At 36.7% G+C, this 23,106-nt stretch overlaps 1 protein-coding gene across 1 annotated transcript; it reads right to left on the reverse strand.

Moving 5' to 3' along the window:
• Positions 1 to 12,817: 12,817 nt before the first annotated feature.
• On the reverse strand, positions 12,818 to 20,571 carry LOC104211047 (uncharacterized). Its single transcript, XM_070171121.1, has 4 exons — positions 20,327 to 20,571; positions 19,222 to 19,432; positions 13,340 to 18,081; positions 12,818 to 13,084 (listed from the first exon to the last, which is right to left on the reverse strand). Exons 1-3 carry the CDS (start codon positions 20,483 to 20,485, stop codon positions 13,343 to 13,345), a joined length of 5,109 nt encoding a protein of 1,702 aa, XP_070027222.1. The 5' UTR covers positions 20,486 to 20,571; the 3' UTR covers positions 12,818 to 13,084; positions 13,340 to 13,342.
• Between the last annotated feature and the right edge of the window lie 2,535 nt (positions 20,572 to 23,106).

The following is a 23,106-nucleotide window of genomic DNA, read 5'->3' on the forward strand; positions in this document are numbered from 1 at the left end:
TGAGAAAACTCATTCAGTAATATCTTTTGTTGAGAATTTGGAAGAGTGAGTTGCAAGTATTCACAGGAGATTGTAACCATATCATGGAAATTATTGTAGTACTCAATTCCTATGAGGTATTATGTAAGAGAAATGTGATAAAGATGTTCTACTAATGGTGCAACACGGTAAGGTGATCGTTTATGCCTCTAGACAACTCAAGAATCATAGAATGAATTATGCAACACATGACTTAGAACTTGCAATAGTGGTATTTGCATTAAAAATTTGGCGCCATTGTCGGTATAGGGTCCATGTGGATATAGTCACGGACCATAGGATCCTTCAATATATTTTCAAATAGAAGGAATTGAATTTGAGGAAGAGAAGATAGTTGGAGTTACTCAAAGATTACGACATTGATATTTTATATTACCCGGAAAAAGCCAATGTTGTGGCAGATGCTCTTAGTTGGAAATATATGGGTAGTTTGGCTCACTTGGAGGCATATCAAAGGTTGTTTGGCCAAGAAGGTTCATCAGTTGGCTAGTTTGGGAGTTCATCTTGCGGACCCTAGTGAAGGAGGGGTAATTGTGCAAAATAAGGCCGAATCATCGCTTATTGTAGAAGTCAAAGATAAGCAATACCACGATCCATTGTTGGTACAGTTGAAGGAAGGGATTCATAGACATAAGACTACAGCTTTTTCTCTTGGCATGGATGATGGTACACTACGGTACCAAGGGCGACTATGTGTTCCAAATATAAACGGTCTTCGGGAAAGAATCATGGTTGAAGCTCACACTTCTAGGTATTTTGTGCACCCAGGTTCTACAAAATGTATCATGATCTCAAGGAAGTCTACTGGTGGAACGACATGAAAAGAAATGTGGCGGACTTTGTGGCAAGGTGTCCGAATTATCAACAAGTGAAGGTCGAACATCAACGTCCTGGTGGGTTAGAGCAAAGCATAGAAATTCCAATATGGAAATGGGAAAAGATTAACATGAATTTTATGGTAGGGTTACCACGCACTCCGCACAAGTTTGACTTAATTTGGGTTATTGTGGACCGACTCACGAAATCAGCACATTTCTTGCCGGTCAAATCTACCAACATAGTGGAACAATATGCTCAGTTGTATATCAAGGAAATAGTCAGGCTTCATAGCACTCAGTTTCCATCATTTCCGATCGAGGGGCTCAGTTTACAGCAAATTTTTGGAAGAAATTTCAGCAAGTTTTGGGTACACAGGTAAATCTTAGCACAACCTTCTATCCACAAACCGACAGGCAAGCAAAGCGTACTATTCAGACGCATGAGGAAATGTCGCATGCTTGTATTCTTGATTTCAATGGAAGTTAGGATGATTATTTACCACTCATAGAGTTTCTTATAACAACATCTTTCATGCTAGTATACAGATGGCACCATTCAAGGCATTATATGGGAGGAGGTGTAGATCTCCTATTGGGTGGTTTGAAGTTGAAGAAGCTGAATTGATAGGACCAGACCTTGTGCATCAAGCTATGGAAAAGGTTATAATCATAAAGGAATGGTTGAAAACTACTTAGAGTCATCAAAAATCCTATTCGAATTTTCATCGCAGAAACTTAGAGTTCAAAGAAGATGATTGGGTGTTTTTAATCTCCCGCATGAAGGGTATTATGCGGTTTGGAAAGAAAGGGAAATTGAGTCCGAGGTATGTCGGGTCGTATAGAATTATTCAAAGGATCGGTCAGGTGGCATACAAGCTCGAGCTACCACCCGAGATGTCATTGGTACACCCGGTAATCCATGTATCTATGTTGAAGAAGGTAGTGGAAGATCCATCATCCATGGTGCCAATTGAGACCATTGAGGTTAACGAAGAAATTTCAGTCGCCATTCTTGATAGGCAGGTCCGGAAGTTGAGAAATAAAGAAATTGCCTCCGTAAAGGTGCTATGGCAGAAACAACAAGTTAAAGAAGCTACTTGGGAAGCCGAGGAAGAGATGAAAAAGAAGTACCCTCATTTGTTCTAATAGCCATGTAGTATTTTCTATGAAGTTACATCCTGTAAATTTGTATCACTTGTTCTGTTAATGTAAAGGTGTTCTATGAAGTTACTTTCATGTTGCTTATGAGGCCACAGTTGGTGTTGTTTTATGTTATGTTACGTCATTTGATCATATATATGTTGTTAAGGTGTAACGTTAGGGTGGTTTTGATGATTCTATGACAGGTGGATAGGCCGAATTACAAAGGAAGCTCTGCCGAAATTTCTGAAAAGTTTGGGAGTTAGTCAAAATTTGGTAGTTTGAGGTGTGTAAGAAAAGAGATAAGTTATGATAAGCGTTTGGGGTGGACTCTACTTCTCATTTGAGGACGAATGATCCTAAGCGGGGGAGAATGTAAGGTCCCGGAAAAAAAAAATATCGCCAAGTAAATTAAGGTTTTGTGTTATCAAGGTAGGCTAATATATTGTAGTTTTGGAGTTTTGGGGTTGAACAGTGCATTTAGGAGTTGAAATTTTCGGCCTGGCGAGGCCTGGTCTATAGCACTCTAGACCAGGCTTTAGCCTGGCAAGGCCAGGTCTGTAGCATGCTAGACCAAGCTTTAGCCTGGCGAGGCTAGGTCTGTAGCACACTAGACCAGGCATTAGCCTGGCGATGCCAGGTTTGTAGAATGCTAAACCAGGCTTTAGCCTAGCAAGGCCAGCTCTGTAGCCCGGTTCGTAACTTCGGAGTATCCATTTTTCTATCACTATAACCCGACCCTACTTCGTTAAACACGCAATGGGTCATTTTTTAGCAGAAACCTGATGCTTTAGAGTGAGAGAAGGAGCCCTAGGGTGAGAAAGTGATCTTCACCAAATCATCCTTCAATTCTTACACAAATCTTTAAAGATTAACAAGGAAAAAAATACTAGATCTCCATCCTTGAGGTAAGATTCTACACCCTAACCCTTAATTTCGAATTTTAGCTAAAAGATGGGCAATTATCAAGAAAGTTCATGGGTATTGGAGTTGTTATCTTGCTTGTATATGTTACCAACGAGTGTAGGAACATTGTTGAGCCAAAAATGGTGAATGAGGGGTTGTGGATTGATGAAATCCTCTATAAAAGGACCTTAGAGACTTAATGCACACCTAGTGTTTGATAGGATGCTCAAATGAGCTAGAATCATGATCATCTTCCTAATTTTGTTTCAAATTGTTATATTTCCAAAATAGATTGAGGTTGCTAAGAATTACAGAATATTGTAGAGTTTAAGGAAGCTCAATTGAGGTATGTATGGCTAAACACTCTTCTTCTTAGAATCGAACCCCTGGTGTTCGAGTATTTGGTCTAAGTTCCTAACTTGATCATACTAGAATTGGCTACCTTAATGTGTTGTGTTGAAAGATTCATGTTCAATAATTGCTCTAAGTGTTTATTGTGTCATCATGCTACTTGAGAATGTATTTGAAATGAGGAATATGTGTTAAGAAAAGTTAAGAATTCATGTCAAGAGTCGAATAAAGTTTGCTAACCTAATTTTTATGAAAAGCCTCCGTGTGATTAAGATTTTCCAAGTTGTTTCCCTTATTTGTGCAATGCCTTATATGATAGGCCCTATTGATGTGGATGATACTGTTATTTGAATGTATAAAAAGGAAAAATTTGAATTGTAAGATACGACCAAGTGCCAAGAACGACTTAATAAATGAGGCTACTCGTGCCATGTAATAAAAGATGGGAAGGAAATGTGAATTGAGACGCACGATTGAAAGGACGATGTCTCAAGTGAGATGGCCTAGTCGATCGGGCCGTGATCGGACACCATGCCGCACACATGATGGTAATTGTGCTGGATTGATTGGTTAGAATTATGGATATGGTTGATGTCTCAAGTGAGATGACCTAGCCGATCGGGTCGATATTGGACTCCGTGTAGGAACACAGTGGTATTGTGGATTGTGGCACATGGCACTAAGATTATCAACCTAATAAGATGGAAATTGAACCAGAAACCATGTGATCCTTACTTGATATTTTTGTATTTGTTTGAAGCTCTTATTGTACATCATGACTGCTTCCCCTTTGTTTCATTGTTCGTTCTATTAAGATTGGTGTTTAGGTTTACATACTAGTACTATTCGATAGTACTAACATCCCTTTTGCCGGGGGAGCTACATCTTTAAATGGATGTAGGTGGTTCCATAGCAGAGAGTGTTGATCGCATCTAGTGGCGCACCCTCTTTTCAGCTGACTTGGTGAGCCCCACATCATTTCGGGGTCCTATATCTTTTTTATCTCATGTTCACCTTCTTATCATATTTTAAGTTATAGTCGGGGCCTTGTTGCTGGCACTTTTGTAGCACTTTCTTTTGTATCTACTTAGAGGCTCCGTAGACATTATGTGGATTGTATATGGGTGTTGGCGAATGTCAATGGATTATGTTGTGCTTTGGATTCCTGTTCCACTAAATCGTAAGGTGTATGTACTTTAAAACATAACAATGATGTAACTAATGAATTAGCTTAGTAATGTACTTTTATGATCTTTTGTTGTCTAATTGATGAAATCATGTCTTCTCTTGATCGTAAGTGAGTCGGGTAGAAAGTGTCTAACAGGCTTGCTCGACTGAGATCACTCGGTTGAGCGTCGGTCGTGCTCCCCGAGCTCGGGGCATGACAGAGTATTGACTAAAAGTCGAGGTTGATATTGTGGAAGCAAATGTTGAAGTAAACTTGTTGTTGTCATTTCTATCTCCATATTATTGTTCTTTATTTTGGTGAGGAAGAGTGTTACTGCACGAAGGGTGATGTCGTGACCTTCTTATTTGATTTACATGGCGAGGTTGAGAGTAAAAGCACGAAGGGTGATGTTGTGCCATGTTATGAGAGTGTAATGCACGAAGGGTGATGTTGTGCCATGTTATGAGAGTGTAATGCACGAAGGGTGATGCCGTGTCATTCTTATTTGATTTATATGGTGAGGTTGAGTGTTAAAGCACGAAGAGTGATGCCATGTTGTTTCTATTGATTATCTGGTGAGATTGAGAGTAAAAACATGAAGGGTGATGTCGTACATTTTTCGTTGTTATGTTTACTTTTTATTACTGGTACAAGGTGTACTAGCTGCTTAAATTTCTTTACTGTTGTGATTCTTTATCTTGCAATACCCTCAGCATGTTTTCCCTCTCGTTATTATCTGTTCAGCTTCTATTAGTTGTTATTGTGTTTGTATATTGTTTAAAATGCACATGTTTATGTATTTGTCTTGTCCTAGCCTCGTCACTACTTCGCCGAGGTTAGGCTCGACACTTACCAGTACATGGGGTCGGTTGTACTGATACTGCACTCTGCACTTTCTGTGTAGATTTTGGTATTGTCCTGAGTTGATGCCGAGTTTGGCAGCTGGACTTGATTGTCAGGAGACCAAGGTAGATCTGCTTGCGTCCGCAGACCCTCGAGTCTCTTCCTAGATTTGTTACCTTACTGTTTCTTTCTTTCAGAACATTGTATTACCTTTCAGACTTTGTATGTAGTAAATTGTAGTAGCTCGTGAGTTGTGACTCCAGATCCTAAACGGTTTAAGTTATTTTGGGTTTTATAATATTTCGCAAACTCTGTTTAGTTTAATTAAATTCTATTATTAAAAAAAATTGAAGTTGATTTTGTGAATACACTAACGTTGGCTTGCCTAGTAAGTGAAATGTTAGGCGCCATCACGGTCCTGAAGGTGGGAATTCCGGGTCGTGACATTAATAGAGAGTCTTTGTAGTAATTTTCATAACGTTGTGTGTTTTTGGGATCATTGTTATTCCACAAATACTATATCATATCTTCCTCAAATGCTTTATCGAGCATAATATATATTAACAAAATTGTGTGAACTAATTACTTTAATAGCTAATTATGTCGTTGCGTTAAGTTTCATACTCTATCTCTTACTATGTTGATACATTAAGCCATATGCTTAAGTTTTATTTTCTCTCACAATTTGGCATTCATCCACGTACTCTCACCATTAATAGGTTTTTCATCACTTAATGCAACTATCATACTTATAGTCAATGCACTTGAATTATGTATTCGTACGCTACAGACGCACGTATAACATCACGTATAATCTTACTAATACTATCAAATCACTTCATTAGGAATTAAGCTAAAAATTATATAAGCATTTTCCTCAAAATCGCTTACTACCAATCCCAATAGTCTAAACGTGACTAAACTAGTACACTTTTTATTTTTTCGCTCAACTCTTTCCTTTTCTGATGAGACTCATAATAGAGAGTTGTATCCACAATATTGAACATTGAATATATTGCTCCTAGGAAAATAAAGTATATTCGTAAACCTTTTTTCAATAATGTCCAAAAATTTTGACTAATTACCAAACTTCTTTAAAGAAAAAAAAATTGGCAAAGGTTTTTTTTAAAAAATAGAGTTAACACAAAATGTACAGTATCTCCAATCTCAACTATAACCATACATACACATATCATGTATTCAAGACTACCCTTAGCCACACAAATATTATTGAAACTTTCAAGTTATTTGCAGCCATCTGCTAAAATGAACATCCCAAGTTTAAACTCTATTTAACGTAATGCATAAAAAAGGAAAGAAGGGGAAACATCCTAGATGTTCAGTAGCCTCAAGGTCATAAGTATGGACGTCTATATATTCATGAACAAGACTCTACCAAGCACTCCTCTATTACCCTGGACTTAAAGCCTAAGCTCTGATACCAACTTTGTCACGTCCCATAATACCCCTTTATATGTGACTGACACCTAGCTAATATTACCAGCTAGATGAACCAACTTATACCATATACTTAGCATTTATTCAAAACTCAACCAAAATAAATGTAAGTCCAAAATATGATAGTTAAATGCCAATAATTAATGGTCCAAATTATTCCATAAATATTTATAAATAATAACTACCAAAATGGAGGAACAATACTCTAGCCCAATCCCGCACTAAATCATGGAGCATCTAAGAGAATTACAAAAGACATCATATAAATAAATGATAAAGACTCTTTTGGTAGCCTCATTGAACAATGCGGTGGCTCACCTCAATAACTGAATCAACTCTAGCGAACTCGTTAGCTACTAGCTCCGTCTTCAATGATAGTATCTGCATGAACATGCGTGTAAGGAGTGAGTTATACGCGAATATAACCCAATAAAATCCTCGACCCGCTACTTCATATACTCCTAGAACAAGTGTTAGAAAATACAAACATACAACGAGCACAGAAATAATATGCACAGAGATTATTTCACCATATAATTACTCTATAAGGTCCAAACAGTTATTCAACAATATTATATATCTCAACACAATCTGCACTAAGAACTTGTCATAAACGGCAGTACAGAAAATTAACCAACCACCCCAGCGAGTCCACGACAGCATACAAAATTCCCCAATTTACCACGACGTCATACACAATGTCCTAAATATATTACGGTTGCGAAGAAATAATTTCTAACGCCCGAATGCCATAGCACGAGGTTACGCCACATCACACCACATCTCAAATCACTTATTAAATAATTTTAGATTTTTACAAAATAATATATATTTGTGGCGGGTCAAAGACAACTAATTCTACCAAGCACACGCTCGTCTCAACACATGAACCAGACAAACAAAATATAATTTCAAAACAGATTTTGAAAAAAGCAAGAATCAAAACTTAAAGTCTCACTAATCTCAAAGCTATCAAGCTCAACTCGACTTCTCACTTCATTCAAGCAATGCTGATTCGCAATTTACGATCTTAGCAAGTCAAAAATCCCAACTCTCCTTCAAAATTCTACTAGGACGAATCGCTACCTTCTGTTATACAATAATATTAGGTTGTTTTAGAATATCTAAGTAATACACTTTCGTCATGATTAGACCAGCAATGTAAGCCTCTAATTTGCTACTTTTTTTAAATTAATAAACTAGCAGTAGCTTATTCCCCATAATCGGCAAATTAATTTGTTCTCCAAATTTCTTTCTCAAGCCGTCATTTAAAGGCTTGCAAGGACTTAGGCACAAGCTTTTCTTTAAATATCAATTATATGTAAATCACACTTACAATGATAAGTAGTTTCATCCTGACATTCATCGGGGATAGGTACGGGGTCTGGGTCGGTCGATGAAGGAAAAATCAAAAAATCTTGCTTCATTGAAGTCCCTCATGGAAGAAGAATTGGCTGGTGATAAGAATTTGTGTTACCTTGAACTATTGTTTCCTTTGGAGACTTACTGAAACTTAGCACCTCTCTCCACTCCCAAATATATGCCCAACAACGTGCTGCCAAGATAGGGAAGGAGCAACAGTAGGTTCACTATAATAGCTAGTAAACCATGAATAATTCTGCGTTCCTTTTTTTTTTTTTGCCGCATGAGTTATGAGCATGCTATTAGGTATGTTGATTTTCTTGTGATGAGTGCCTCCGAATTTAAGGAATCAGATTTCCTCTTAGTTCTATCGATTAACTTGTTCTCATTGACTTGCAAACCAACCACAAGAATTCCTTAATATATTCATGGAGATAATTTAAGTGGTAACCTTCTGCCTTTGTCATTGCCATCAGAAATTCTTCCCTTTGGATGTTAATATTCATGTCACGTGAATAATAGTCATGGGAAATAATTAAAATTATCTCGATATTAATAACAATGTCGAAACCCATAACTGTAGATAAAGAAAAAGCTAAGTTTCTCACAGTATTTCACTTGTCTGTAGGTGCCGCCTACTAAGACCCCTTCTTCCTCTTCAGAACTACCCAAATATTTTCTCCTCTTGTTCCAAAAGCCAAGAAACCAAATTTCCCTTCACTCTTATTTTCTAGGTCATTGAACGCGCCACAAAAGATAATAGTCTTGGTCCACTTGTTTCAAGTTAATTAACAATATAGCTACCCTAATAACTTTGCAAATGCCCACTCATTTTATTTTCTAATTATCTTTCAAAAATATAAATTAATTATTCATCAAATATAGTGTAAGTTATCTCCACTAGCCACTTAGCATTTTCTATCCCATACTTGCTTCATATCCCTTTATAAATAAATATTAGATTCATATGTAAACAAATACATATTGAGAAAAAAATATTCAGATAATAACTCAAAGGTTTACTTTCAAAAATATCGGGTCACTACAAATCCTACACAAAGGATCCGAGAATTTATTTCCTCGTATAATTAGTAACGTAATGTGTCTAATCTTGGCAATTGTTAGAGGCCATTTATGCGAATTTGTAATATTGGAGGTCAAACTGTGATCTCCTAACTACATGAAAGTATTACACGAAAAATCTTTCAATCGTGGAGGTGCTTACTGAAGTAGTTTAGTCAGTTCACACATTGTAGATGACATTACCAACTCATGGGCCAGCACTATAATATATGGGCTTTATTGATCCGTCTTCTTGGATCTCAATGCCTGTATTATCGTCTGCAAGTTGTCCTTGGACTACTCTGCTGGACAAGCACATTACATGTAAGGGCTATATCGGGGGAAGTATACAAATGGCCATTTTTAGAGCTGTTATTTAGGGATTAGTCAGAACTTATTTTGTCTTGAAACTTTGAATTAAAAATTTAACTTAACGACTTTGTGTCCTGAAAAATTGAACTAAAAAACTAAAGTTAAGGACACACTAGCTAATTTTTAAAAAGCAACCCTCTAAGACTGGTTACCTAGTGTCATTTCTACGGTGATATCGTAGCTCAAGCCCAATATAACAATTTTGAGAAGCTCCTTTAACTACCATTTTTTTCCATCTTTTCTTGAACCAAGGGACTATTGAAAATAGTCTTTTTATCTGTTTAAGGTAGATGTAAGGTCTGCGTATATACACGCTCCTCAAACCTTTACACTATTATTATTATTATTATTATTATTATTATTATTATTATTATTGTTATTGTTATGTAGAGAAGCTTTTTTGAGCATGCTCAACAAGTCTACTGAATATAAAGAAAAGGAGAGAGGTTTATCCTATAACTAGAGATAAGTGGGTTTTCCTATGCTCATAAGCAAATATGAGTATGGGTTCTATGAAAACGAGCAAGCTTTATAGTGTATAGAACAAGATGAGGTGACGCAATAAGTAGTACTAGATAACATGGTTTCAAAGAAAACACAATAAAAATACATAAAGCTGAAATTTAGATATGTGATCCATGTCAAGTATAATGCTTCAGGAGCCCAAGAGCCAAACCCTGGAAGCAAAAAAAAAAAAGAGAAAGTTAAAGAAAACACAAGATAAAAAAAATGAAGGTAAATCATTAACATAATTCATGCTTAGTTAATGTAGCAGTTCATCGAACATCTGACGAAATCACTACAATCTGTTATAGTAACACAAGATAACTCTGACTACAAATAAACTGATAAAATATAATGGTTGTGGGGTGCCTTTTCTAAAAAATATTACTCCACGCTTACTAATAAAATATTTATTTATGTGCATCAAAACAATAACTGCACACTATTTACTTATATAAAATTCTATAATATTTATAATATTTTTTTTTATTTTAAATTATTACAACTATGAGTACTATAAATTTATTCATACTATTCCTTTTTTTTCCCTTCAATGCCAGGCCGCCAATGACAATATTTTTTTATTAATACTTACTAGATGTGGGTGCACGTGCCCATTCCCGATATAGTTGATTGTCACAAATTAATTTCTTCATGTGGAACATTGACAAACACATGAAAAGGTATGTGACTGGATTGGTTGGTACATTTAATGTGCAACCATAGTTTAAGCAGAACAACATATTCAAACTGAAAGGCCACACAGGTGCCAACTAATCTCCACAAAATACAAACGTGAAAAAGTAAAACAAAGAATTCATGGAAGAATGCCAGCCAAATTATCCTTCTGGCAAACTTGGTCAAGCAGTGGATATTGGAGATGAAAAATGTGTAGTGGATTCAACAATAAATGAAAAATTTGCACGAAGCTCCCAAGGAAACATAACTAACATAACACATGCAACAATATGAAAAGAACATCAATTAAGAATTCGAATTCGGAACACGGTCTTAATTCAAACATCATTAAGTAGATTCCTGCTTTCGCATGCTGCATCAACCACAATGGAAGTTCCAATAATCCAATTAGGTATCAAGCAATATAGAGTAAACATATGCAATAAGGGGTGAGGATCTAAGAGAATTGACTTTACTACACTGAAGACGTAAATAAGTGTTCATATCTTAAGTCTTTATCCAGTGTCAATGTAAGTAGAGTATATATATCAAAATAAAGCAGAGTATATATATCAAGAGAGGATAATTGTCTTGGTTTACCAAGTTTTAGAGTTTACTTCACAAATAAAAATGTTGAAGACAAGAAGAACGAAGTTAATATTGCTATGTTTTCTTTCAGTAATTATCAAGAGATGGCAACCATAAAACTACAATTCCATACAAATGTCATTTTATATGACTAACATTGTATAGTCGCTCTCAAAATAATAGTTAAAAATATATATATATTTTATATACTTTTGTAGCTACCAAATATAAATAACTTATGCCGCGGGCTAAGAGCGATTGTTGCCCATACTTACATATATGTATCATTTGCCACATGTAAAATAGAATTTCCCAGGAAGAGGAGAAAAGGCTTAACAGACTCTCCTAGCTCAACCTTAGAATTTATGTTTTGTGACTCATGATGTAAATAGTATTTACGCAGTCTGTTCACTTAAAAGATTGTTTAGATAAATCTATTTAATAATATTGATTTATACCCTAGAATAAATGAGAATTGACCTGTTAAAGCAAGTTAAATTACATTGATGATGTCAAAAATTAACTCTAAGGTCAGTGTAAATAACTTTAATGTTTTTTCCTTTTTACCATTTAATGTGCCATGCAGTTAAGAAGAATTTATTTAAGGACACAACCCCAATAGCAGCTATCACACCAACTGTCCCTATGGCTGCTACCATACAACCATTAACAAGGTAAGCATGTGATTCTTTCTGTCAATTATAGATGGTTTGGAATATTATCTTCCTCAGTATATAAGCTAACCATAACTAAGAAGTCCAATTGAAAATGTGTGCACATTGGCAATTTTCCACATCCTAAAATTAGTGAGGAAAACATTACTAATTGTTGTGTTAAAACAGGTAATCTTTACTCTTTCTCAATATGTAGAGTTGAATGAAACTTTTCATTTCTTATGACAGAGATTTTAAACTGTTAGTTAAAAGCTGTTACAATTACTCAATTTATTTTGAATCAGCTTTTTCTTCTAAGGAAGTTAGTGGACACACACTGAGGCACGAATCTAATGAAAAAATATTTCTTAAGTTGCACAAAAACTGGAATAGCAAAACATAAACAGAAGCAACAGCATTTGGCATATAACAAATCAAAAAGATTGATTAGCAGTAAAGTAAATATGTTTCACATCTCATACAGTACAGGAGCCTGTCTTATGAATCCTTTCGACCACTTTAACCAATCCATTCACTTTTTACTTTTGCTTCCAAGCACACACATGATGATTTCTTCGAGAAGCTTTAAAATACAAAAGAAGTAACACTAGACATTTAAATGCCAAGATAAAATAGTAAACAGTTCAATCAGATCGTCAATAGTGTGGAGCATGAAGCTAGCAAATAGATAAAATAAAACGCAAAGACCAATTGATTCCAAGCAAGGGATTCCAAGTTACAATTTGTTGCTAAAGGCCAATTGATAAATGCCTTCTCTATACGCGCATGAGCATGCACACACACCACATTATGGTAGATAAGCATGCAAACTAAAGAGTTTGTATGGAACTGGGTGAAGATGGAGAGGACCAATCTTAAAAACTTGGAAAAGAGGAATAATAATGCTTTTCAGCAACTGTATCTCCAAGTGCAAATTTAGTAAATTGCATAGAAAACCTTAGAGCAGCAAACTACAAATCAGAGGGCATTAAGAACTAGCGGGGATTTATAACAAAAGCTAAATCTTCATGCAAGAGACTTCTCACAAGACCAGAGAACACCAGAAATCCCATTTGGTATCTCTAGAGGGCCTCACCCAACCGTAAAGTTCTCCCTAACCATTCACAACCATGTCTTCCTGCCTGCACAAATAGAACATTTCACGTTAGTTAATCCTTTGTTGTATGTCCAACAATGAATAGATTAGTAACCATCTCAACTAACTATACCATAAAGTAGTTTGATGGCCTGGCCTTATGCAGTTTAAAAGAGAGAATGCATCAGGAAGTGAGAGTTAAGTAGATGATCAAGTTTTAACATCATTTAAGTCAACTTTCAGAATTTCTTCGACAAGTTTCAGTGTAAATGGGGATGGTGGATTTAGTGTGCATAAATACCTATTAGGAAGTGAAGGCAGCAGAAAGGAGTTCTTCATCCTCCAAAAATATCTGCAGATTCTTTGTTTTCATCAAGAACCCAACAGCTGCCTCATCGAATTCCAGGATGAATCCCAACTTGATCAATTCAGCCAGTTGATGCACAAAATCATCTCTCTCCCTTAGAATTCCCTCGGCAACTACTTCTGAGAAATATGTAGCAAACTCGAGCTTACATCTGTAACCACCTGATTTGTCCAGCTTCTGTATAAAAATCTTTGCATTTTCTCTATCCCAGCACATCATTCGGCTCACTTTCACGTTCAGGACATCACCAGAAGAAAGTGACAGACAGTAATCCATGGTTATTGGTTCCAGTGTCGCACAAATACCAACATCCACGAGGCTTTTGAGAGCTTCATGTCTCGTACGCGCTTCCATTTGAAGTGAAGGATCAGCAAGGAAGCCAAGGATTAACTTAATCAAACCCTTTCCGATGAAGATTTCCTTCGGCTGCACCTGCTCAAGTCCAACACAATTAACAGAAGACAAGCCATTTTTCAGAACAGATTCAGACAAATTACGAACACCAATTTTGCCATAAATTTCAAGCAGCTTCTGCCGAGGCAAAGATGGCAAGCTTGGTTGTGGATACCAAACGAACAAGGGATGAGAAGAAGACTGTTCAAATAAATCCTTCAGATAGAGATCATCAGCAATAAAAACATCACGTTTATCAAGCACCAAAATTTTGTTCGAGCCTGAACCCACAGGAAGTTTTGACAAGTTCTCAGATAGAAATTTCTCGGTTCTTGGGCTCCAGTGCTTCACAATGAACTCCCAGAAGGTTTGACACTCTGATTGTGACAAACTGCGGTCCGCGTCTTCCCATGACTTCCAAAGCTTGAGAAAATCATCAAGAGAAGGATTGCTTTTGACACCTAATTTGGAGAAGAAACTGATCAGTTCTTTATCATAGTGCTTTTCTAAAACATGCAGCTGCAGGCCAAAGAAACCACTTTTGTCGTGCAGAACACAATCATCAGGATTCACCCACTCTCCATCGTTATCACCATTTGAAATCCATATTTTTCTAGGATCTTCTTTAGTTGGTTCCCAGTTGAACTTACTCAAGTACTTGTAAATCCGAGTGATAGTGACGCTGCTGGAGTGGCAATCAAGGTAATCGGCAAGCAATGAGCATCCATCTCCAATTTCAACCACAACACCAAGAGACTTGAGCTCTTTCTTATACGACCCTATTTTGGAGCCATAAAAATTTTCATCGATGAAAGGACCATCTTCTGGCTGTAAGAGAGGATTCCACTGGGGACCAAACAACAAACACTTATCTGGAGACCTGTAACCAGCATTAGTCTTCATCCATTTTCTAGCAAGTTTTGACCGCAACGTAGCAATCTGATCATTATGCTCCGTCTCCAACTTCCTCAAGCAGTCTAACAACGAGAATGTGACTGGAACAGTAATGACGCTAGGGTCTTCAGGTAATCGAAGGCTTGCAGGCACAAACTTTACCCCACTTTCAAATGTCACGGTAACTCCCATACTCTTAAGTTCATCCTTGTACTCATGAATGTCCCTTCCATACCGAGCCTCACTATCATCAACGAAAGGCAACAGAGAGATTGAAGAGATAGATTCCCAGTCTGAACCAAAGAGTATACAATCTTCAGGTACTTTATCAACACCAATTCGAGTTCGCAACCACTTGACCTTTTGAAAGCAGCTCTTAAGATCTGAAGGAAACTTAATTCTGGCTGTCTTCAACTTTCTGTAGCATGCAAGAAGAGAAAGGGCACTATCCTTGTTTAAGGCACCCTTCGCTGTCTGCTGCTTAAAAACAGAAGCAAAAGCTTGAGTTGCCCCCTCAAAATTAACAACCACCCCTAGTTTCTGCAACTCGCTTTTATATGACAAGATATCGCTTCCATAGAACTTTGTATCAATAAGAGGAAAACTGCCAAAAACCTGCAGCAGGCAGCCCCACACAGGATCAAGCAAAAAACATTCAGCTGGAGATTTACACCCCATGTTTATGGTCTTCATACATTTGCTATCCCTAAGTGCCCTGCATATTTTGTCAGATGACCTCAGATGGTTAATGCACTTAAGTATCAAGAGCAAAGCATCAGAACTCAGGCACCCCAGGCGTGCTGGAGACCTCAGGTTGTCAACAACAAGCTGGTAATTTTGCCTGAAACCAAAAACCACTCCAAGCAGCTCCAATTCTGTTCTAAAAGAAAGAATCTCATCACCATAATGTTTTTGGTCAATGAATGGGATGTCACTGATCTGTGAGGCAGCATTCCACTCGCTGTCAAAGAAGACAGATTCCAAAGGGGTCTTCTCACCTTGAGTAGTCCGCAACCACCTTCTATCATTAATGCTATTGATGAAGGTGTCTGGGGAGAGATATTTCTCCCTCAAATACTTGATGAAATTGAGTATTGATATCACTTGGCCTTTTGTTAAAGTAGAATAAGTTGCCAGAGACATAAAATGTTCTCCAATATATGTACATGCCTCTTTAAATTCAAACATGACACCAGCTGTACTTAACTCATCCTTGTACTGTTTTAATTCACTTCCATAAAATCCCTGATCAACTAATGGAATATCTACAAGAACTGATCCATTCTGCAAAAGATGTCCCCATGATGAAGTATGGAAGAATGATTTTGATGGAGGCCTGTAGCCAAGGCAACCACTCAGAGATACCCTCAACCAGCTTCCCTCCCTTATGCAGGTTAAGAATCTTCTAGGCAAGGAAAACCCATTCATTTTCAATTTACGAATCCATGCTAGCATCAGCAATGCATTTTCCTTGGTTAGTGGAGAAGACAAGCTGGAAATTGCTGCATCAGGAGGAGGTAAGTCAGGAATGTCCATAGCTGCAACATAAATTTTGAGAAATCCCAGAAGCTCTTTCTTGCTGGTACAAACTCCAGCATAGCTGCCGGAATGCAAATAATCTTCTCCAAGCTCAACATAGCCTTCATATATCCACGGGTTTGAACCAATCAACTGCACCCATTTACTTCCATTAGCAGGCACCACTACCCCTTTCCTTTGCCTGGCAACATGTCCATAGTTATCAACAAGCGGCATTTTACTACATAAGGTAGCAACTTGTTCTTTAGATAAATAATTTCTCGCAAGGGACTGATGTAAGAAGTGGCTGAAAGCCACGGCAAGTTTTTGATCATCACTGAGTGAGTTAAGAACCAGAAGAGCATAGTCGTACACATTTGCTGAGCTCACATTGACCTCATCTCTAAGCCAATCCAAAACAGTCTGCCTTTTAGAATGACTCCGGACTGCTTCTTGTGTTGATTTGGCAAAGAAAAGATGATTAGCAAAACGAAATTCTGAGTTCCAGTTGATCAGCCAAGAGATGTGACCAGATTCCCGAGACAAAAGCAATGAATAATCACCACTCAATGCCTCATATATGCTACACAAGGTGACATCATCATCAAAATCAACATATTTCAAAAGTTGTATGTTCCTCATCTCAGTTGTCTTGAAAGAAGACAACCATTTCTCAGCCACAAATGATAGAAGTTCTAAGTAAACATCCTCTGAGACACCCAAAACAAGATTGGAACTCTGAATGCATTTTGCATACCATTCATTGTCAACTTGTTTCACCTCCAAAAAGTTTAAAATGTGGTTGTACATCTCCTTATCAAAAGCAGAGTTGACAATGAATGTTCCATGGGACGAGATGTTATGCAATATGACCCCCTGCTTCCTCGCCTTGTTCAGCAGATTCCAGAAAGCAGGGTTCAACCTACCAACACCATTGGATTTCTGGAAGAACTGTTGTTCCATGTATGATTCGCATGGAATGATACTTTCATCCAGCAGTTTTCTTTTAATGGAATCTCTCACGTCGTTAAGAATTGGATAAGGAGATGCATTGACTGGTAAAAAGCCAAACATATGAGTGAGAGTAGAAACTGGAGCACCTTCATTAGCTCTCACAAGCGATGTGAAAGCACTGACAAAAGCAGAAGAGACGCAGTCAAGAATGCCCCGGTTCCATATGTCATCAAGAAGGATTGTCTCCCTTGATGATGCTAAAAGAAAATCGGCCTGAATTATGAAAGGGAAGTTCGTGACCATCTCCGTGGGAAGAAAAGCATAAATCCCGGGGGAACTGGTTCCCCTGTTGAGGCGCTCTCCATTGGGAAAAGCTAATGTGATGACCCACTCATCGACATCCATTCTTCTATCCACCCTGTGCTCCCGCCTAACAGGAAACTTCTGTTTCCACATGTAGTAACTGCATTCCCCCAAACCAGATTTTTCGTCAGCTGAGAGATGGAGCATGTAGGATTCAGCATCAATGTTCTTCTTCTTAACAAAATCGGTCTCACTTGAAATTGAAATAGCACTAACGGTATTAAGCCTGGGATCCTCATTGTCTTCCCTGACAGAAAGTTTCTTTATCTTTGAAAGAAAGAGAAGAACTTCAGGATGGATGCTTGAAAGCTGCTGCTTAACAGGTTTCACCTTGTCAGGTTTCAGTGGTAGCACTATAGTTGTGGCTGGAAGGGTAGCAGAAGACCCATAGATTTGTTTTATAACTGAAAGAGTTGGGTTTGCCTCCACCCATTCAGGTACAATATAGCCTACATTGCAGTGCTGGCAAGGTTCCTCGCTGAATCGTATCTGGTACCCATTGCTGAAGATGTAGGGCTGCGCAGTGATGAGAAACACACTCTTGAAGCCAATGCCTGAGAGAAGAAACACACCAAGAACTTTCAGAAACAAATTACAACTACAGATGAGGTATACGCATATTCAATTAAGAAAAACATAAGAAGATCAGTCAAACGCGAATGCATTACATGACTTATTTAAGTTGAAACGAATACATTTTAAGCTAGTATCTGAAGGGAGAAAATTGTATGCAGTTCTACTCCACTAAAGTGAATTTCATTCAAAAATCATGTTCGCGGTCTCTTTTGAGTGCACATCTCCAAACATTGGAGTGTCAGATTTTAAAGATGGGAGACTAACACAAAGCAGAACTATCACCTGCATCTCAATGCTGGGATGTAAACTGAAATACAATGTGTTTGTAGACATATCTTTTAGGCACCAAAAAGAGGGAAGATGAGGTTAAAAGGAAACAAACGTAATATTATCTAGAAAAGATACCATCGATCCACTTGTCAAAATAATAATAAGATATCATTGTTCCTTCTAGCAACTCTTTTTTAGCGTAGAGGAAAGAGGGGGAAATGTGATAAGGTAGAGGAAGAGAAAAAAAATATAGCACTTCATTGCAATGAAAGCAAGGCTTTAGCTTTTATCAGCTTACAACCCAGTTATTTTATTTTTTAAGAACAACCCAATTCTCTTTTCAAACAGACATGGTTCAGTTGATTATTTGGATTTCAATTATCGAAGTCACAACATGAAAGCAATTATCCCTCAAAATTAATTTTTTGGTCAGTCAAGCTCAAAATGTAGGGGGAAAGAAATCAGTTAATTCATAAAGTCTCAACCCCATACAAGTTGGGTTCAGCTTTGTATTCCTTCTGCTCTATTCAGGCCGATCTCATTCCCATACAACAAAATAGTCTTCTAAAACAAATTAGGAATTCTCTTCAACTATTAAGTTCTCTAAACATAAAGGAGGATATTTTTATCAATTAACATATAAAGATTAACGAAACATGAAGGCAACCAGCAGGTATGACAAAGAGCAGCAGCACTTGAAAATATTCACTAATTAAAGCAGAAACAGACCGAGCCAAATATACGCAAAAATGAACACACGATCAATATTTAGGAACAATCAATTGATATACACATGCCATGGATAGGAACAAGTAGTAGACTAAAATTGTACAAAGTTTTTTTATTACCTTTCTCGCCGATGTAGCCACGTTTGCGATTGCCCTTCTTAGTAGAACGTCCGACGCTGCAAATGGACTCGATATTTTTGCGGGAGAATCCTTTCTCGTTGTTGAAGATCAAAAGCGTCGCCTGAGCTCCGGTGTCCGTTATATCTTTGGAAGTAATCACAAATTCCAGCGACGGGTCCACGCCTTCGTGGTACTCGTTATCCTCCGCGTTCTGCAGTTACGAATTACAATTATTTATTAATTATACGGATTAAATATTATATTATGTACATAAGATTAAATTTTATTTTTGTCTATGATAAATCCCCTTAACATGTACAAGTACGTAGTGGCAAAGTCAGTAATTTACTAATGGGTTCAAACTTGAAAGAAGTGAAAAAAGAATTTCGAGAGAGTATTTAATATATATTATATGCCTCTATATATGGATTAAATATTATATTTGTCTATGATAAATCCCCTTAACACGAATAGATAGTGGCGAAGCAAGGAATTTACTAAGGGTTCAAACTTGGGAGAAGTAAAAAAAGAATTCCGAGAGATAAAATCTAATATTTTACCTATATACGCAATCTAATATTTTACTTATATTTGCCGGAATTTTTGGTACACCTATAAAAATATAAGTGTTTACGTTGAATTCTACAAATAAATATTTCTTGAAGAAACATGTTTTATTAAAATGGGCAAAAAAGGAATTTTTATACAAATAACCCATATTGTTTACTTTTTTCTGGCCATATACATAAAAATAAAATAAAAAAGATAATGTATTGCTTGCTTCACTCAAACATTGTTAACCTTTCTCAAAACAATCCAAATATCTCCATACGTTATAGCATTACTTGTAGCCAAACAAAAACTAATTAACAAAATGATTTCTTAAAATTAAATAAAAAAAAAAATCATAGATTTTTCGTTGTACCGAATACACCATTTTCTGCTTTCTGACAACCCTTTTGCTCTTTAGATACCTCGATGTTTGAAATTTGGTTCCAACAATAAAAATATTTTATGATAGATGAGAAGCAAATGTTTTAATCAATAATTAAACATTGCTATCAATAACCTGTATTAATGCAGAGAGAAGGGAGAAAAAAATAACCTGGACAAGTTCCATGAAAAAGTGAACGTCCTTAGCATAAAGTTCAGCAGAGAGATTTTTGACAGCTTGATGAAGGTCCTCAGTGAGTGGATTAGTTTCACCTCCAATGGAGAACTTGCTTCTCCTTATTTCTTCTATGTGCTCTTTCGCCGTCGCCATTATATTGTTGATCGTTTGATCACTTACACCTCAAATAAAATATGATTCTTCTTCTTCTAGTCTAGCAGAGAGAAATAGAAAAGTATTAGCAGTACATTGAGAGCGAGGTTGTGTCTCGACTTTTGAGCCATTTATAGAGTGGTAGCAATCTAGATGGACTGTTGAAAACCCACTGCGTGAAGGAAGCTCGTCGACTTGGACATTGACGGGGTGGACCCTATGGTACATTGAAATTTTACGTCTATTTTCAATTGAGTAAATGACCTTTTTTTGTACTTAAAATATGTTTATTTAGTTAAAAAAGGTTACATTTCTATATAATACTATGTTTTACTTTAACGGAAAGTTAGTCGTTAAAGTTAAACGCAGTATAATACTACGTTTTATTAAAAAATTAATTTTTTAATAAAAACGTAGTATAGTACTGTATTTAAGGAAAATACAGTATTATACTGTCTTTCCCTATAATAAAATATAACTCCTCCTTCTTCTTCCCCACGATCTGTCTTCTTCCATTTTTAAAAACAATGCACCCCACCACTGCTGGTCCCCCCACCCCACCTCGCGATTAAAAAAAATCTTTTCCCCCGCCCGTCACATAAAAAGTGAAGAGCGCAGGTCCCGCATACAACCCAAGCTTTGAATTTCTTCTTTTGGAGTCAAAATTTCGAATTTATGATATTTCAAAACTTAATTGAGGTATTTCGATTTAGTTTATGTCAAAGCTCGTAGAGCATATGCATATTTATTTTGTTGAATGTGTTTCCACGTTGATTTGTGTTATATTTCCAATTAAATTTGTATGTTATTTTTAGTCGGATTGAATTATTAGCCTTGGGACAAAAAATAGTTAAAACTTGATAAATAATTTTTATTGTTAATGAAATTGTTCACAAATATCTTTTATTATTTTATATGTAATTTTGTGAATGTTATGTTCATATGTTTGTTGTTTTTATTTAGTTTAGATTATTTATTTGCTTAAAGAATAGTAGCCTTTTAGCGTAGTAAAATATAGAGCTTTTTAGCGTAGTAAAAATATAAAGCCTTATAGCGTAGTAAAATATAGAGCCTTTTAACGTAGTAAAATATAGAGCCTTTTAGCGTAGAATCTTTGTAGTTTAAGTATGTACTAACTACAAACGCTATCCAATTACACTTTACAAAATTAATTATTTAATTTATAAAATAAACTTACAAAACTAACAAATTAATATATATTGTCAAATTAACTCAAAAATCGAGCCTGGAACTCATAGATAATTACACTGTCCAATTAAATAATTAATTATTTAATTTATTAAACTAACAAAATTTTAAACTTATTAAAATTGACACATATAATAATTAAGGATAGCTTGGTGCTACTGGGTCTCAAATATCGAGCCTGGAACTCATAGATAATTACTCTGTCCAATTATAAAATTAATTATTTAATTTATTATAACACACAAAATTCTAAAAATATTGAAATTGACACACATAATAATTAAGGATAGGTTGGTGCTACTGGGCCTCAAATATCGAGCCTGGAACCCATAGATAATTACTCTGTCCAATTATAAAATTAATTATTTTATTTATAAAACTAACAAAATTCTAATTGAAATTGACACACATAATAATTAAGGATAGCTTGGTGCTACTAGGCCTCAAATATCGAGCCTGGAACTCATAGATAATTACTATGTCCAATTATAAAATTAATTATTTAATTTATTAAAATTCTAAAAATGTTGAAATTGACACACATAATAATTAAGGATAGTTTGGGGCTACTGGGCCTCAAATATCGAGCCTGGAACTCAAAGATAATTACTGTCCAAATATAAAATTAATTATTTAATTTATTATAACGCAAACACACAATTAATATTGTTTAAATTACACTAGACGACATGGACTTGTCGCATGTGCATCCTGGACCAGCCGCGGATCAGGTATTAGTGTTACAGGGCGAGCATAGGTCCTCCTATATATGGGAGGGACATCTATTGGATCGGACTCTCCATGCCAGGAGATCGGACGACTTGTGGGAATTTTTGAAGGGGAGAGTTTTCCATGCCCGCATAGTCTATCGCCTGCGTGCTACGGGCTTCCTTAGAATTTTTGAGATTGGGCGGATGCAGCTCAACTGGTCTCTCATCACGGCGTTGATAGAGCAGTGGCGACCGGAAACGCACACTTTTCACCTGCCCACTAGAGAGGCCACCATCACACTTCAGGATGTTCCAGGTTTTGTATGGGCTGCGTGTAGACGGACTGGCCGTTGCACTGCCCCAGTATATGAGAGCTATGACGCGTCCCCAATAATTGGATTTGCTGGGGCAGTATACTGGTTTCAAACCATAGGGTGAGGCTGCACTTAGAGGGGGCAGTCGCATTTCTGTGACAGCTATCAGAGAGCATATGGAGGTATTGCACCTCGTTATTACCGGCAAAACAGAGGATATCCTTATTGACCGGTACACGATATTGGCATTGTTCCTTCTTTTTGGGGGTGTCTTGTTACCGAACACTTTGGGAAATCTAGTGAGTATGCGCTTTCTGCTTCATCTGCAGCAGCTAGATGAGTTACCCCAGTACAACTGGGGTGCTGCTGTTCTAGCATACCTGTATAG

The sequence above is a fragment of the Nicotiana sylvestris genome, chromosome 3 (genome assembly GCF_000393655.2).
Source record: "Nicotiana sylvestris chromosome 3, ASM39365v2, whole genome shotgun sequence".
NCBI lineage: Eukaryota > Viridiplantae > Streptophyta > Magnoliopsida > Solanales > Solanaceae > Nicotiana > Nicotiana sylvestris.